The sequence below is a fragment of the Peromyscus maniculatus genome, chromosome 4, assembly GCF_049852395.1.
Source record: "Peromyscus maniculatus bairdii isolate BWxNUB_F1_BW_parent chromosome 4, HU_Pman_BW_mat_3.1, whole genome shotgun sequence".
NCBI lineage: Eukaryota > Metazoa > Chordata > Mammalia > Rodentia > Cricetidae > Peromyscus > Peromyscus maniculatus.
Window position 1 is genome coordinate 66024956 of NC_134855.1, and position 15456 is coordinate 66040411.

At 35.9% G+C, this 15456-nt stretch overlaps 1 protein-coding gene across 1 annotated transcript in view; it reads right to left on the reverse strand.

The window, feature by feature from the left end:
• Positions 1–1548: 1548 nt before the first annotated feature.
• LOC121829088 (olfactory receptor 4C15-like) overlaps positions 1549–15456 on the reverse strand; it is a 39941-nt gene continuing 26033 nt past the window's right edge. Inside the window, exons 2-4 of the mRNA XM_076569854.1 lie at positions 7572–7613; positions 6088–6224; positions 1549–4392 (exon numbers count right to left, since the gene is read on the reverse strand). Of these exons, the coding sequence (XP_076425969.1) occupies positions 3415–4350 (936 nt within the window). The 5' untranslated portion in view covers positions 4351–4392; positions 6088–6224; positions 7572–7613 and the 3' untranslated portion in view covers positions 1549–3414. The remainder of the gene's footprint in view (positions 4393–6087; positions 6225–7571; positions 7614–15456) is intronic.

Here is a 15456-nt window from a genome sequence, read left to right on the forward strand (position 1 = left end):
CACAACTCCAGGAAGGCTACCTAGTAAAAAGGACCCTAAGAAAGACACAGGGATCACCCAGTGACACAGAAATGGATGAGAACTACATGAGCAAACTGGGGGAGAGGGGGGTAATTGCAGGGCAAGGGTTGAGGGAGAGAGAGCTTAGGGGAGTGGGAGATCCCAGTTGGATCAGGAACAGAGTGGGAGAACAAGGAAAGAGATAACATGATATTTATTTCTTATCAACATTTATTGTGTGATCCAATTGAGTGATTCCAAGTCTTCTAATCTGTCTTCCAGCTCTCAATCTGTTTTTCACCTGATTAATTCTGTTAGTGAAGCTCTACACTCATGCTTTTAGTTGGCATTTGAGTTCTTCATTTCCAACATATATTTAATTTTTCTTCAGAAATTCTACCTATTGCATTATATTTTCATATCTTGGATAGTCTTCTGCATTTCACCCAACTCCTACTTTGTTGTTCTCTTGAAGTATATTCATATTGTTTTTGAATTGTTTGAATATAGTTAAAATGATTCTTTTGAATTATTTATTTGCATGATATTCCATATCATTATCTTTTGGTTAATTACTATGGGCTTCTTAACTTTAGAGAAGTAGAGATATGTTGTCTTGCAATCTTGTGCTACTATTGTTACTGCTCTGGAGTTGCACTGCTGAAGGTTTTCTTTTGGGAACTGACACAGCTGGCTTCAGCTCTATCCCTAACCCTCTTTTAAAAACCATCTGCTATCTGTGTGAATAGACACTATCCAAGAGAGAACACACCCTTTGTAGGTATGTCTCTCCAAATCTGTTTCCTCTATCTTGAATAAGCTATAGTTAATAGGTCATTGGGTACAGAAGTTCTTGGAAAGCAGAGGGTTTATTTTGAATGCTTATATATTTTGGAAGGGCAGGATCTACTTGAGGACCCTAGGGAGTGAGATCTTAAAGAAACATGTGTCTTATGTGTTCTGAAAGAGTACACCTAGTTTGAGGCTTGGAGAGAGGGAATTCTGGAGGAGGAGTTGTCTGGCAGAGGAGCATTCTAGCAGTACTTGGATATATCAAAGCTGAGGATGCCTATGGGTTAAGTAGAGTTATGTCTACACAACCTATTAGAGAAGAAAAACCTCAAGGGAAATGGGTTGCATATGGGGAGACAAGGACAGAGCCTACCTGATGGGCAGGGAAAGAATACCCCAGAAAACAGGACAAATGGGGTGGTATGAGCATACTTAGCTTGTAGTATGTGGAAAGTCTTGGAGGAGCATAGTGGGCCTCTTCATTCTTTAAAATAAAAAGTAAGTTAATATTGCCTCCTAGAAGATATGTATACACAGTGTAATTCTCAGCTTTACATTGATGATGTTTCTAAAAATTTATTTTTCTATTATACTTATAAATTTTTGTGCAATAAGTTTAGAACATATCTATTTTCTTAGCCTCTACTCTTCCAGGTTCCATACTCCATTCCCTTAAACACACACACACACACACACACACACACACACACACACACACACACACACGTGCACATGAGTGTGTGTGTGTGTGTGTGTGTGTGTGTGTTTATATGCATCTACCACACTGTATTCAGAAGGCACTGTTTCCTTGCAGTAATCTAGTACCTCTGGCTTTTACTGTCTTTCTGGCCCTTCTTCCAAAATGATCCCTGAGTCTTTGGATGGAGGGCTGTGGTACATGTTCCCTGTAGAACTGAATTTTTTTCAGTTTCTTGTTCTCTGCACTTGGCCAGGTGTAGATCTATGTGTTGATCACCATCGACTGTGAATAAAAGCTGCTCTGTTAAAGTTGTGTAGTGCCTTAGCCTATGGGTATAACAGTAAGTCACTGGGAGTCATTTTAATATTATGTCAGTTTTACATAATAAAATTTTTAGGTTGTCTCCAAGTACTCTGACCTGTCTAACCATAAGTCCTTTGCCTTATAACATTGTATAGATGTTCATATTTTATCTATCAATAAGTTCAAACTATAACTCAGATTGTGAATTAAATACTAATGGACCTACTTTTAAAAACAAACTCAAATGACACAGGAACAGCTGCATTTAAGTTTCTGTTTATGGCCCTTTATCTGTATTTCTAGGTTCTGAGACCTCTCAATAATACCCAGAAACCCATTTTTATTTTATTTTTTCTCATTATGTTTTTCCATACTTAAAATACATATTTATTTTTCAACATTTTAACAAATAATGTGAATAGGAAACATTTTAATATTAAAATGTCTTTCAACATTTCATTAGACTTGTAAGAACATAAAATGTAAATGTCTTTAATTTAATACAGCAATAATGAACAATCAATTCACAAAAAGTATGAGCACAAAAACTAATTTTTTACTCCTAATAATGCATTCTCTATTTAATAATGCAATCTCTTTCTATATGAGTAAATTATAAAGTGCATGTCCATGTAAATATTGATTTCTTTAGTCTTTTTTTTTTAATTTTTTTTGAAAATTTCTTACATGGGTACTCTATGTCATTTCTATCCATCAAACTCTTCCCCTCCTCTCCATCTCAAATTCATGACCATTTCTTATGTCTTCATCAGTTATTTATCCTAATGAGTCTATTAAGTATCGTTCATACATAAATGTGTTAAAGCTGACCACTTGGGTTTAGATAACATAATAAAGGGTTTGTTTCTGGGTAAAATTGCTTTTTGCACTCCCAACAGATGATGTGACCTTGTAAAGTTTACCCTATTCACATTTATATGATATGTCATTGGTGTTGTCATTATTCGAGTTTGTTTTAAGCAACTCTCTTTCTAATATTACATGGGTGCAACATAACAGTTATGCTAAGAAGACAAAATCTAGCATCATGAGTCCTGGTCCTCTTATTCTTATAACCTTTATGTGTCCTCTTTTTTATATTGTTCCTAGATATGATTTAGCTTAGATTGTGTGCTTATGCTTATGTGTACATATTCTCTCTTCTCTCTCTCTCTCTCTCTCTCTCTCTCTCTCTCTCTCTCTCTCTCTCTCTCTCTCTCTCTCTGCAGGTGTGTATTTATGCACTTGATAAAGTTGGGGGCGTCACTACCAGTGCATGAAGGTCAAGAAAAGGGAGTTGAACGCTGCCGAAATAGCTCAGTTGGGAGAGCGTTAGACTGAAGAAAAGGGAGTTGAGTATCTTTATCTACTTTACTCTGTCTTATTTCCTTGGACAAGGTCAGGAAATGAACCTGGAACTTTCTGGGTTTCTGATAGATTTGCCTTTCAACGTTCAACTGCATCCTATGTGTTTCAGCAATACTAGCAATGGGTTAAAAGTGCAGTGCCATACTTGGCTCTAGACATCACAATGGGGATACAAATAAAGTTCTATGGTTACACAGTACAGGTTTTGTTTCTCCAACAGAATCATCTCTTGAATTAATTTATTTACTGTTTTAGTATGCATCAGGAACCACTATAAAACTCCTCCACATTTTTCTGATAGCATTTTTCATTTCCTTATTCCTGAATGTATAAACCATAGGATTGAGCAATGGTGTCAAGACATCAGCAAATATAAATACATTTTTCTCCAAAGAGAATGGGGATGTAGGTCGTGCATATATTAATATGCATGGAACAAAGAACAAAACCACAACAGTAATATGGGATCCACAGGTGGAGAGAGCTTTACGTCGCCCTTCAGAACTGTGGGCTCTCAGAGAGAACAAGATGACACCATAGGATACAAGCAAAAAGGAGAAGATAATGATGCAGATAGACCCACTGTTGGCAAACACCAAAATGATGAAAATGCGTGTGTCCGTGCAGGCCAGCTTCAGCAATGGGAACAAGTCACATATGAAATGATCAATAAAATTGGGTCCACAGAAGGGCAATTGCAAAGTGAATATAATTTGTATAATAGAATGTAAGAAGCCCCCTGCCCAGGCAACCCCTACCAGAGTGCCACAGACCCTCCTGCTCATAATGGAAGAGTAGTGCAAGGGCTTGCAAATGGCCACATAGCGGTCATAGGCCATGGCCGCCAGGATGATCACCTCCACTGCACTGAAGAAGTGGACAGCAAACACTTGTGTCATGCAGCATTCAAAGGAGATCGTCTTTCTCTTATAGAATAAATCTACAATCATCTTGGGTGTGACAATAGAAGACACACATGCATCCAATAAGGACAGGAATGCCAAGAAGAAGTACATGGGGGAACCCAGCAGTGCAGGGCTCCATACAATGGTCACCACAATCGTCATGTTGCCCCCAATAGTTGTAAGATAGAGCAACAAAAATACAACAAATAGTATTTTCTCAACTTTTGGATTCTGTGAAAGTCCCAGGAGTATGAACTCAGTGACAAAGCTCTGGTTTTGCATGATTTTCAAGAGGAAGATAAAGTAAAGTCTGTTCACATCAACCTGAAATAATGAAAATAGATTGTTTCATTTAATTTGCAATATCCGCATCAACAAATTGGTCCATTCTTTTGCAGAAATATCTTCACTAGCTTTTATTACCCTTTAAAACAGAATATTAAGATATTTTGTAGTGCATTGTTGAATATCTGGTAAAATGGAAAGAAAAACAAACTATTGGATACTTCAGATATATTTTAAATATTGTAGCAGAAACTATGTGTGTTAGAAAATGGTAGAGAATAGTTTATCTTTGAAGGTTCAAATTTAATAATTCTCAAAGGACTTTTTGAAATGGAGTATTGGACAATATTTGAAATCACATACCTATATGCAATATTTTATAATTTATTAATTGTGTTGCTATCTGCATTGAATGAGGCAGTGCCATAGAACCTACAGAAAATAACTGGATCAGAATTTTATGTACCAACAGAAGAAGAAATGAAGGCACCTTGGAACACTCCAGAAAATCCTAACTACATTTTAAACTGTGTTTCAAACTATGAGGTAGGAATAAAAATTCAAACTAACTAATCTAATCTTCATTTTTAAAAAAGGTATGTGGGCCAGTGTTTAGTATTACACATGATACAACTATTAAAGAGTTAAAATTTTCCTTACTTCTTGTCAGATAATTATTCATTATCTTCAAAATAATTATATTTTCATGACAACTAAATGAAACTAATGCAAAAATTAGTAACTGCTCAAGACATAGGCCTTAGTCAAAAATATGTGGCATGGGTTATTGTTGCTATTTTTATGAAAAATCATAACTAAAATGGAAAGTTTAAACAACAAAAGATAATAAGTGTTTTGTTTTTGTTTTTAAGAGGCTGGCTGCTTCCTTTTTCCACACATCAACAGGGTGAAGAGTGAGATTTTTTTTCTCAATGAGAACTTCAGTTGGTCTTTCTGTGGTCTCCCATTCTCTTTAAAACTTAAAGAATCTTCTTATTTTGTTTGTGTGTTAATAAGGCATCTTGAAAATGGCAGCAGAGTAAAGGATAAGCCAACCGCCAACACTTGAAAATTACTGAAAACCATATATATCAGAAGTGATGAAAAATAGCTGAATATAAGTTAAACTCTCGATACTTGTTTGTCAATTATTTAAAATTGAAGCTTGTGTAGGTGTTGGAGAGGATGGGCCAACATTTCAGAGTACTTGCTGCTATCCCAGAAGATCTGGGTCATTTCCCAGCATACTTACATCTAAAGAAATAAATCTTAAAAATTCAACCTTGTCTATTAAGCAAATACTATTATATTAGAAATATGGCTAAAGATTATGTGACTTTACTATAAAACATGTTTATTAGCAACTTGAATGCTCATCCACAAAGATTATGAAGACTAAAGCAGGGTGAACAAAGGACTTCAAGGAATATAAAGTCACAAGGCTTTATACTTGCAGTGAATCTCCAGAAGGTTTAAAGGTGGGCTCATAGGAGGGCTGTGTGGGAAAGTGTGAGGAGTTGGAGGAAGGAAAGAGGAAAAAAATGATACAAGTTTATTTTAACAAAAAATTAAAAGACTCAAGTAAACAGAGAGAGAGAGAGAGAGAGAGAGAGAGAGAGAGAGAGAGAGAGAGAGAGAGAATATACAAGGGATGGTATAAAACACTTACTTTAAATTCATTAGACTTGTGCTTAAATCCTGAACCCTCTTTTACTAAGTCCTGAATTAGGTTACCTGATGTTCCTGAAGTTCCAGAAAGCTCAGCTTTCACTTCTGTAAATTCTCCTTATAGGAAGGAGATCAACAAGACTTACGGGGCAGCATTTTGCTTCAGGTAGCCTTCCCAAAGAGAGCACCAAGTGGAGTAGGAGCTTGAAAGGAAAACAAGCCCTGTGTCTTAGTTAGGGTTTTTATTGCTGTGAAGAGACACTATGATCACGGCAACTCTTATGAGGAAAGATATTTAATTGGGATGGTTCGCTTGCAGTTTCAGAATTCATTCCATTATTATCATGGCAGGGAGCATGGCAGCTTGTAGGCAGATGTGGTACTGGAGGGGAGAGTACTACATCTTGTAAGCAACAAGAAGTCAACTCAAACACTCAGTAGTATCCTGAGCATAGGAAACCTCAAGGCCCCACAGTGACACATTTCCTCAACAAGCTCGTAAACACTCCAACAAAGCCACATCACCCAATAGTGTCATCCCTATGAGATTATGGGGGCCAATTACATCCAAACTACCACACCCTATATTCATCTAAAAATTAGGTAAATTTCAGCTTCTTTCATGTCCTATTTAAAAGGATCACTAGTTACAAACAAAATAGTGCCACCATATTTCCAAGAAAACAATTTCTAAAATTTGTGTTAAACTATCTACTGAAAGTTATAGCAGGGTTTGGTTTTATTATTATAAGGGTAATGGATTATAAATCATTTAAAAGATAATTGGCCTAACCCAAGGTCAGCTCTGAAATGATTGATTGAAAATTAAGCTAAAATAAATAAAATTTGTTGTTCAGATTAGACAAATGTATTGAGTTTTCTTCATAATCTTGACTACTGCATGCAGAATAAAGCTGTGTATCAGAATCAAGCAAATCCATGTAAGTGATATGATGGAACCTTCTGTTCCATCTTATTTGTGTTTATCTTAAATTAGGTCACAATCAAATGTGCTGAGGATGAAAGAGTAAGTGATCAGTCCTACACGGGACAATTCTGAGGTTCTGGATACTGGTAGAGTTCCTGTGTTTCACTGTCTAGGACCACACTCATGTGCATATGGGCAACACTACCTTGATACGGTGAATTATCAAAAGAAAACAAAACAAAAAACAAAAAAAAAAAAACAAGAGAATCATAATGTCGTAAGAGGTGTATTGCATTTTATTTGGGAGGACTTGAAGAGTTGAATGAGGGCAGATAGGATCATGTTCAATTGCATACATGTATCAATTTTTTAAATGTATAGAAAAACTGAAAGTATATTAAAATTGGACTAAATACTCTGGTAAGTAGAAGGAAAATGGATCACTCTTAAAAAAAACAAAACAACAACAAAAACCAAGCTTCAGTGAAATATGTTATTTACCACAGGGGGGAAAAACCTAACAGACTATAAGATTTGGGTCCATGAAAAATGAATTGATACTTATTTACTTTGGTGGGGAATTGACAAGGTCTAAGGTAGATAAGGCTGGGCTTAAACTTACCATTTAGGTTAGGGTGATCTTAAACTCCTCTACAGTCAAAACCTGGAATTAAAACATTTCACCATTACACCTAGACAAATCCACAGTTTTGTAACACGATATTCTGCAGACTACACTTTGTAAGGGACATATGAGTATTTATTTTATGATTATTTTAAAGATCTGTAATACATGGTGATGTGAAAACTGAATCACTCAAAAGACAAATGTCTTTTCAAATATGTTTTTTAAAAGTTACATCAATTAAAATAAAATTGGTTTATTCCAGTAGTAGTTTTAGAAAACACATCAGGAAGTATCTCAAAACCACAAGTCTGTTTATCTTTGTATTAGTAAACTCAGTCTTCATTGTATATTCTAAAAATGAAATGAGACGATGATCCATTGTCAAGTTGGAACAGAGAAATATCTAAAACGCTCGAAACAGGGTTGATTTGTAGATAAGGAAAGTACAACTCACTATCACATCATACTATTAATGAAACACTAGTAACATGAAGATCTCAATTGTGAAGCATTTTTTTAGTGAGTTACATCAGAAATTCAAGGAAAATTTCATGACCATTTAGTGATAGTTTTACTACATTTTACAGTGTAGAAGTGAATTATGCAATTATATAAATCTTATAATATATAAGATGCTAATATCATAAAATATTTTAATCATCAAAATTAAAATCCACAAAATTAATTTTCTTTGAAGTTCTGAAAAGGTTGTGAGGTTTGTAGGTCATTCACCATAGTAGTGAACTTCTATGCTTACAATGTAACATTTCACATTAATGTTCTGAGCAATTATAATCTTATCTTAAATGGCCATAATGCTGAGACAACCCTCTTCCATCACCATATAATCTTGAATTTCAAATCCATATTTTTTATGTAAGGACCAACTGACTCTGCCAATGTTTCTCCTGAAACATCCCATGCCCTTTTTTACCCCTAAAAGTCATGTAGTTGAATATCCAAAGGTTGTTCTTGATCTTTTCCTTATCACAAAAGGAGCTGTGGCCTCTGTGCCATCTCCTTGAGGAGTGACATTGGGAAGAGTTCCTCCATGTACTCTGCTGTGCACATTACCCCACTATTCCCTTCCCATCCTTGATAGCATTAAAGCTAATTATCATGCTAATCTGTGTATATAAGCACCATGCACTCAACAATTGAACCGCTGGAGCACATCCAATCAATACATAGATAAGAAAATTACTTTGTTAATGTAAAGTGTGAATAACATGCAAAACTATCAGAGAGATTAGCAGAAATATTATTCTAGGTAGTTGATTTACATATATTTCAAACGAACTACTGTTATCATCAATGATATTATAATCTTACTTAAAATATCTAGGTGGTAAGTTTCATAAGACAGTCATATTCTTATTTCAGACAGTTAAGTATCAATAAAATATTGTTTACTTATATCTGTCGCTATTGAAACTCCTCTCAGCAACTCTCCAGGAAATACTTTCTCTTTGGGTAACTACTGCTTTTCCTCTTCATGATTGCTCTGCTATCCTCTAAATGTCTAAATACTCCTTGTCTTTCTATTTCTGAAATGTAGGGGAAAGGACTTTTCCCTGAATCCTATCACCTCCTTCAAAACAGATTCAGAAACTTATCTTTTGATGTCTTGGTGATTTGAACACTGTTTTTTAGGGTTTTTTTCTTTGGATTTTTTCTTTTGAGACAAGGTTTCTCTCTGTAGCCTTGGATTTGAACAGTTTTAAGGGATCAGGCCAGGACTAAAGCACTACAGCTGTTCTGAACTTCATCTAAGATTTTCCTGAGGTAGAAACCTAGTGTTGGAGGAAATTAAGTGTTCTTAATTCACATCATTTATTTTGTGCCCTTCTGTGACCATAATGTGTTTCCTGAACCATGTGTTACTATGTAGCAATGTAAAAAGACCATTTTATATTTGTTTGCAATATTGTACAGAGTTTAGTACAGCACTTCAATGTACCATGACCAGTCGTGCTTATTCAATCTCAAAGCGTACCACATTTATGTCCAAACATAGGAAAGGTCATTTTTACTCACCATAGCTGAATATGCACTAGGAAAAACAAGTAAAGTATTATTGCAAAGATAATATAAAATGCAAAGTATTAATGCTTTGTACATTACTTGATTTCTGTATAAAGATGAAAAGGTGAAAAATGCTTCATTACATTAAGCATGAAGAAATTAAGAGTGAAAGAGAAGGAAGAAAAATGCTAAGCAAGAAAGCAGGCAAGGGACATTATTAAGAGGAGGGAGAGAGAGGAGGAGGACAGGAAGGAGATAGGGGAAGGAAGGAAAGAAGGAAGCAGAAGAAAGAAAAGTCTCCACTCTCTAACAACTGCTATTTATTGGGCACTTGGGCAGTTACTACTTTTAAAGGCTGTTTTTTGGGCTTCTTGTATATCACGTTTACTATATTCTGTATGCCTGGTTTGGGGTCATAAAATCAGCATTGTGAGTAAGGTAGATAGATGTATATAATACCCTGAAGAACCCAGTTATGAAGCAAAACCCTCAATGTTTTCATTAACCACACAAGAGCCTGAGCAAAAATAAAACAAACAAAGTTACCACAGGGATAACTGGCTTGTGGTGGCCAAGCGTTCATAGCGACATCGCTTTTTGATCCTTCGATGTTGGCTCTTCCTATCATTGTGAAGCAGAATTCACCAAACAAATTTTAACATGCCCTTTCACAATCAAAAACCCATCTCTGAAAGTGTAAAAATGAGTCTTTATGAGTCTTACCATGTGATATTTTGATGAAAAATTAGGAGACAGGCAGCTCTTCTTCCCTATTGTGGTAGTCCATTCAGTGGTGACCAAAAGACAATGTTTGTAGCCAACGCTTCTTTCCAGTCTAAGAGCTATACCAATGAAGATGGAGAATGGTAGCCATGTTCATTTCATGTAGTCTTAGTCACATTTTAAGGATAAAGGCAAAAATAGAGCCAAAAATCCCTCCTTAATTGCAACTAGAATTTAATGTGGGTTCCCTGAGAGGTGCTCTGCCTCTGGGACTTGCTCTTCGCTCCCCTGGGGTTTGAACAATTTTGTGCCCCATAAGTGGCTGAGATACAATATTGTATACTTTTTTTTTTTACTAGGTAGGGTTTTTGTATTTATATTTACACCAAAATTCATCCTGAGAAAATTCTTTGGGAGATTTTATTGATGTTTTCGTGTAGCATCATGTCAAGGAACAGAAGAGTTGTATAATGGATAGGATACTGTATTGATGGGTAGAATTTAAGTTAAATTCCTATATGTTCACCCAATGTAACAGATGAGTTTTGACATAGGGTCTATCAATTAATCTATAAGAATAATATGAGGGCTGGAGAGATAACTCAGAGGGTAAGAGCACTGGCTGTTCTTCCAGAGGTTTTGAGTTCAATTCCCAACAACCACATGGTGGCTCACAACCATCTATGTGTTTTGGTGCCCTCTTCTGGCCTGCAGTACAGGCATACATGTAGGCAGAACACTGTATACATAATAAATAAATAAAACTTACAAAAAAAAGAGGGAATAATATGAACTGTTCTGTGGAGAAACTGGTGTGGCCAGTATGAATAGCAACGTCTCTATTTCCTCTATGAATCTTTTGTTTCATTTTCTTTTTTTCTTTTTTGATGATTTCACAAATATGTATGATGTATCATAATAGCCACACATCACTGTTTCTTATCCCTTTCCCATCCTGGTGACTACCTTCTTTCCAAATAGTCCTTCTATATTCCTGTCTTTTACTTTTGACCCAATGATATTAGGGTTGCTTTTATGAAAATCAGTAGAGGATTATTATGTTCAATTTCCCTATGTCTGTATAACTGAAAAAAAAATGATACACCTATCTCAGGAGCTTTGACTGTCAATAGCTCCTTGGTGAGGAGTGGGCACTCATGAGTCCCTCCTCTATCCATGATGCAATGTTGAAGGGTCCAATTTTGTTTTGGTCTTGTGCAGGTATCCACAGGTTCTATATTTTAAAAATTGCAGTGGCTATGTCTTGTACAGAAGACAGAATTTCATAACACTATTTCTGAACACTCTATTTTCACATTGCCTCTGCCCTTTTCTTCCAAGATGTTTCGCAGTTCTAGAATCAGGTACTAGTTTTAGATAAGTTTTGGATAGCCATACACTCTGTTCTTGGCAGAGTTATGTGTGTCTATCACAACACAATGCAAAAGGGAGCTTCTCTCACCAGTTATAAGATACTCTAGTGCGTAGATATGGAGGCCTGTGATTGTGTTCTTTTAGATAAACAACAGCTGTTTATTCTTGTCTATGGTCTGTGACATCCTTCTTCAGAGGTTTTAACTGGAATAAGGTACTAAGTATGTGTTCCTCTCCCATGGAGCAGGTCTCAAATAGTATTTGGATGTGTTTATTAGCCTTCAAACATTCATGTCATCAGTGCACCAGTGGGTATGTATATCTCACCTGATAGGCCAGTATTCAAGAATGCAGGGCCCACAGCTCCTGAGGAATTAATTGGTTTTGTTGTTGTTGTTGTTGTTGTTGTTTTATTTTGTTTTGTGCATATACATAGTTTAATACTTTCTGATAATACTTTATTTCCTAGCAAGCAGAAAATGATATCTTGAGAAATTCTTAAGTGTGAGCTCTGTGAAATTAAATCAAGATACATATTTCCCACATTTAAGGGAGCACTGAGGGCACAACAAAGAATCATAGAACTCAACCTAGTAGAGCAAATTACTAATCCTGCTGATGCACGTCCCTATTATCTTGATTTGTATTGAAAGCATGGAGCTTAAAGGGATTTGGTAGCTCAACTATTCCAACTCTGTTGACCATCACAGAGACACTGCCCACCTTGGGAATCATCTCTACCCCAAGCTTGAAATTTGGTCTGCCTGTATCATATGGCCTGGAATCCCTGTACTCTGTTATCTCCATTGCCATTAAGGCTTCACCTTCACAGCTGTAAGGGCTTGGGGTGCTCCAACCCAACTCCTGTGTCTATTGCTAGGATTTAGACTTTAAGAGAAAATTGGGGGCAAGACTCTGTGAGCCCCAAGATCTTACATCATTCATAACTACAAATATGATACCAGATATATAATACTGCTGACATTACCTGACACTTCCAGATGTGGCCTGAACCTCATGCTTGTCTCACAAATATATGAGTGTGTCCTGAAAAGGGGGAAGCACTTTCATGTGAATTCTTTCCAGGAACAGCACACTCCTTCAGATGTATCCTGAGATCACACTCTCTTCTTTCAAATAAGTTCACTTTTCCCTGTGTTGGAGCCTTTCATGGGTGGGAGTCATGTCCTTAGGTCTAATTTGCCATTATCACAGTTTAGAGAAGGATGCTTCTCTTTAGCAAATGTCACTCCTTTTTTAAGCACACATCTTGCTGTGAAATTTATCTAGACAGCTCTTTTCTTACTTGACAAATTACACTTTTAAAAATTATGTTTTACCCAATTTTCTGCTCTCTTTCACTGAAGACTATGGCATGCACAATAAAATATAGCAAATGTTCAATTGTCCTGAAATTTCTTATTCCAAATAAATTAGTTCATTATCTTTAAACTCAACTTTACCTAAACACATAACATGAGCAGAATGAAGCGAGATTCTTGACAAATATATTAATGAAAAGATAAATTTTCAGTTTCATGGAGTAGTTTTTATTTCCCCTGAAGACCCCCTGAAGAGCTCTCTACTAACTTCTCTCTACTATTTTCTTTCAGTAGCTGGTTTTCCAAGCTTCTAAAATAAAGACCTGCCAAAAGATAATTTTATCTTCAGCATACTTTCTAGCACACTGTAACAAGTTCTTCCCAACTGCTGCCATGTTTACCATGTTTATCAAAGCTATAACCTTGCCCCTTGTACCACTTATCCATATTGCTTGTCTTTCTTCTTCCTGATACCAACTTCATGTTTACAGACCCTTAAAGTGGAAATGCTTTATTTTGGCCCACAATATGGGAATATAATCCATCCCAATGGCGTGCCATAACTACCACTGTAGTTAGAATTGAATCACGAAATGCTGGAGTGAGTTATACAATTTGAGGCTCCTGTAAGAACAAAGAGTGATCTTAAATACTGAACCATCTCTCTAACCCAAGAAGTTCATATTTACAATAGTAAAAATTATTGGAATCTTGTAAAGTTCAAAAGAGACAATAAAAATTATATGGAATCATAATTATGGATTTAAAAGCTTCTGAGAGATGAAGATGGCCCCCATCCCTTGTAAAATGTATCTAGTATTCCATAATCTTCCATCTATATAAAATTCTATTTTAATACATTAAATTTGAAATTCTAATAATGTCTTGGTTTAGCTAATATTCCTAGGATAAAAATAAATGGCCACATTGAAATTGGTAAAGTAGTCGTTTATATGTCTTCTACTTCCACATTATTTTCCTTCACAGAGGGAAATTGGGCTGGGAACTCAAGCAACCTGAAGGTGGAAATTCAAGGAACCTGGAGGCAGGAAGTGAAACAAAGACCATGGAGAAACATTGCTTACAGACTTGAACACCTGGGTTGCTTGATTTGCTTTCTTATACACCCAAGGACCGCCTGCCCAGGAATGGTACTACCTTGGTGGTAGACCCTTATATAACAATTACCAATCAAGGAAATACTCACAGGCTTGCCTTTAGGACAATATGATAGAGATGTTTTCTAAATTAATGTTCTATCTGCTCACGTGACTCTATCTTGTGTCCAGTTGGGAAAAAATATCTAACCAAATAAGTTCTAAAGATGAACAACTGAATATCATTGTAAATATCTTTCACTTCTTTGATAAAATTTCTTCCAAGATATATTTTGAGGATATTTGAATCATATTCATTCCCTGATTTCTTTCTTCATAGGTTTGTAGTTTACGTTCAGGAAAGTTACTCACTTTTGTGTGTCTAATTTGCATCCTGCTACTTTGATAAATGTTTTTGTCAGGTACACAATTTTCTGGTTGATGTGTGTGTGTGTGTGTGTGTGTGTGTGTGTGTGTGTGTGTGTGTGTGTGAAATAATATCATGTAAAAATAAGAATACTTGAGTTCTTTCCTATTTCTTTTACAGATCCAGTCAGATGTGCTCTATGTACATTGTTCAGAAACTGTTTTGACACATATTGTGCTGGTACATTTTTCTGAACGTATCTCTTGATCCCAAAAAGACTGAACTTTTGACATATCTGAAAGAAAGATAATGATATTCTTTGAGATCATTTGACTCTGGACTTGACTTTCTATTTTAGGGTATACTCAGCCTATTTAAGTTTAACTAGCCTCTAAGACAACAATGTAAGCTACTATACATATTTCCCATCTAATAAGTTTTTCAAACTAAGATAAATTCATAGATTTACTATTATATTTATGTACAGTCCCATGCTGCTAAGACAGTATAATGCATGTCTGTGTTGTGATATCATTTCCTGAAAGTAGCCCAAAGTTGAAAACAGACTAAAACAAGTAAACAAAATCCCATAAATACGTGAAAAGCGTGTTCAGGTAGGCTGATAACATATGTTTGCAGTTTGGGTTACCCCTTCTGGATCAACTGGAGTCAGTAAGTCAGTTCTTCCCTTTGAAAAATCCTTACAAAGAATCTCTTATTACTTTTCCATAACATGTCCTCTGTGCTTTTCAATTAACACAGAGCAAGCCCCTTTCTTGGTCACAGGAACAGACACAGCAGTGACTGGCGCAGACATGGAACCAAAACACGCACAACACATCAGATGGAACTAAAGCCAAGCGGTCCAGATACACACAACAGATAACAGATACAACAGTTACCACAAACTACAGACAGGCACAAAAACAGGGAAAGACATAAGGAATTCAAATTCAGGCTCACTCTGTCTC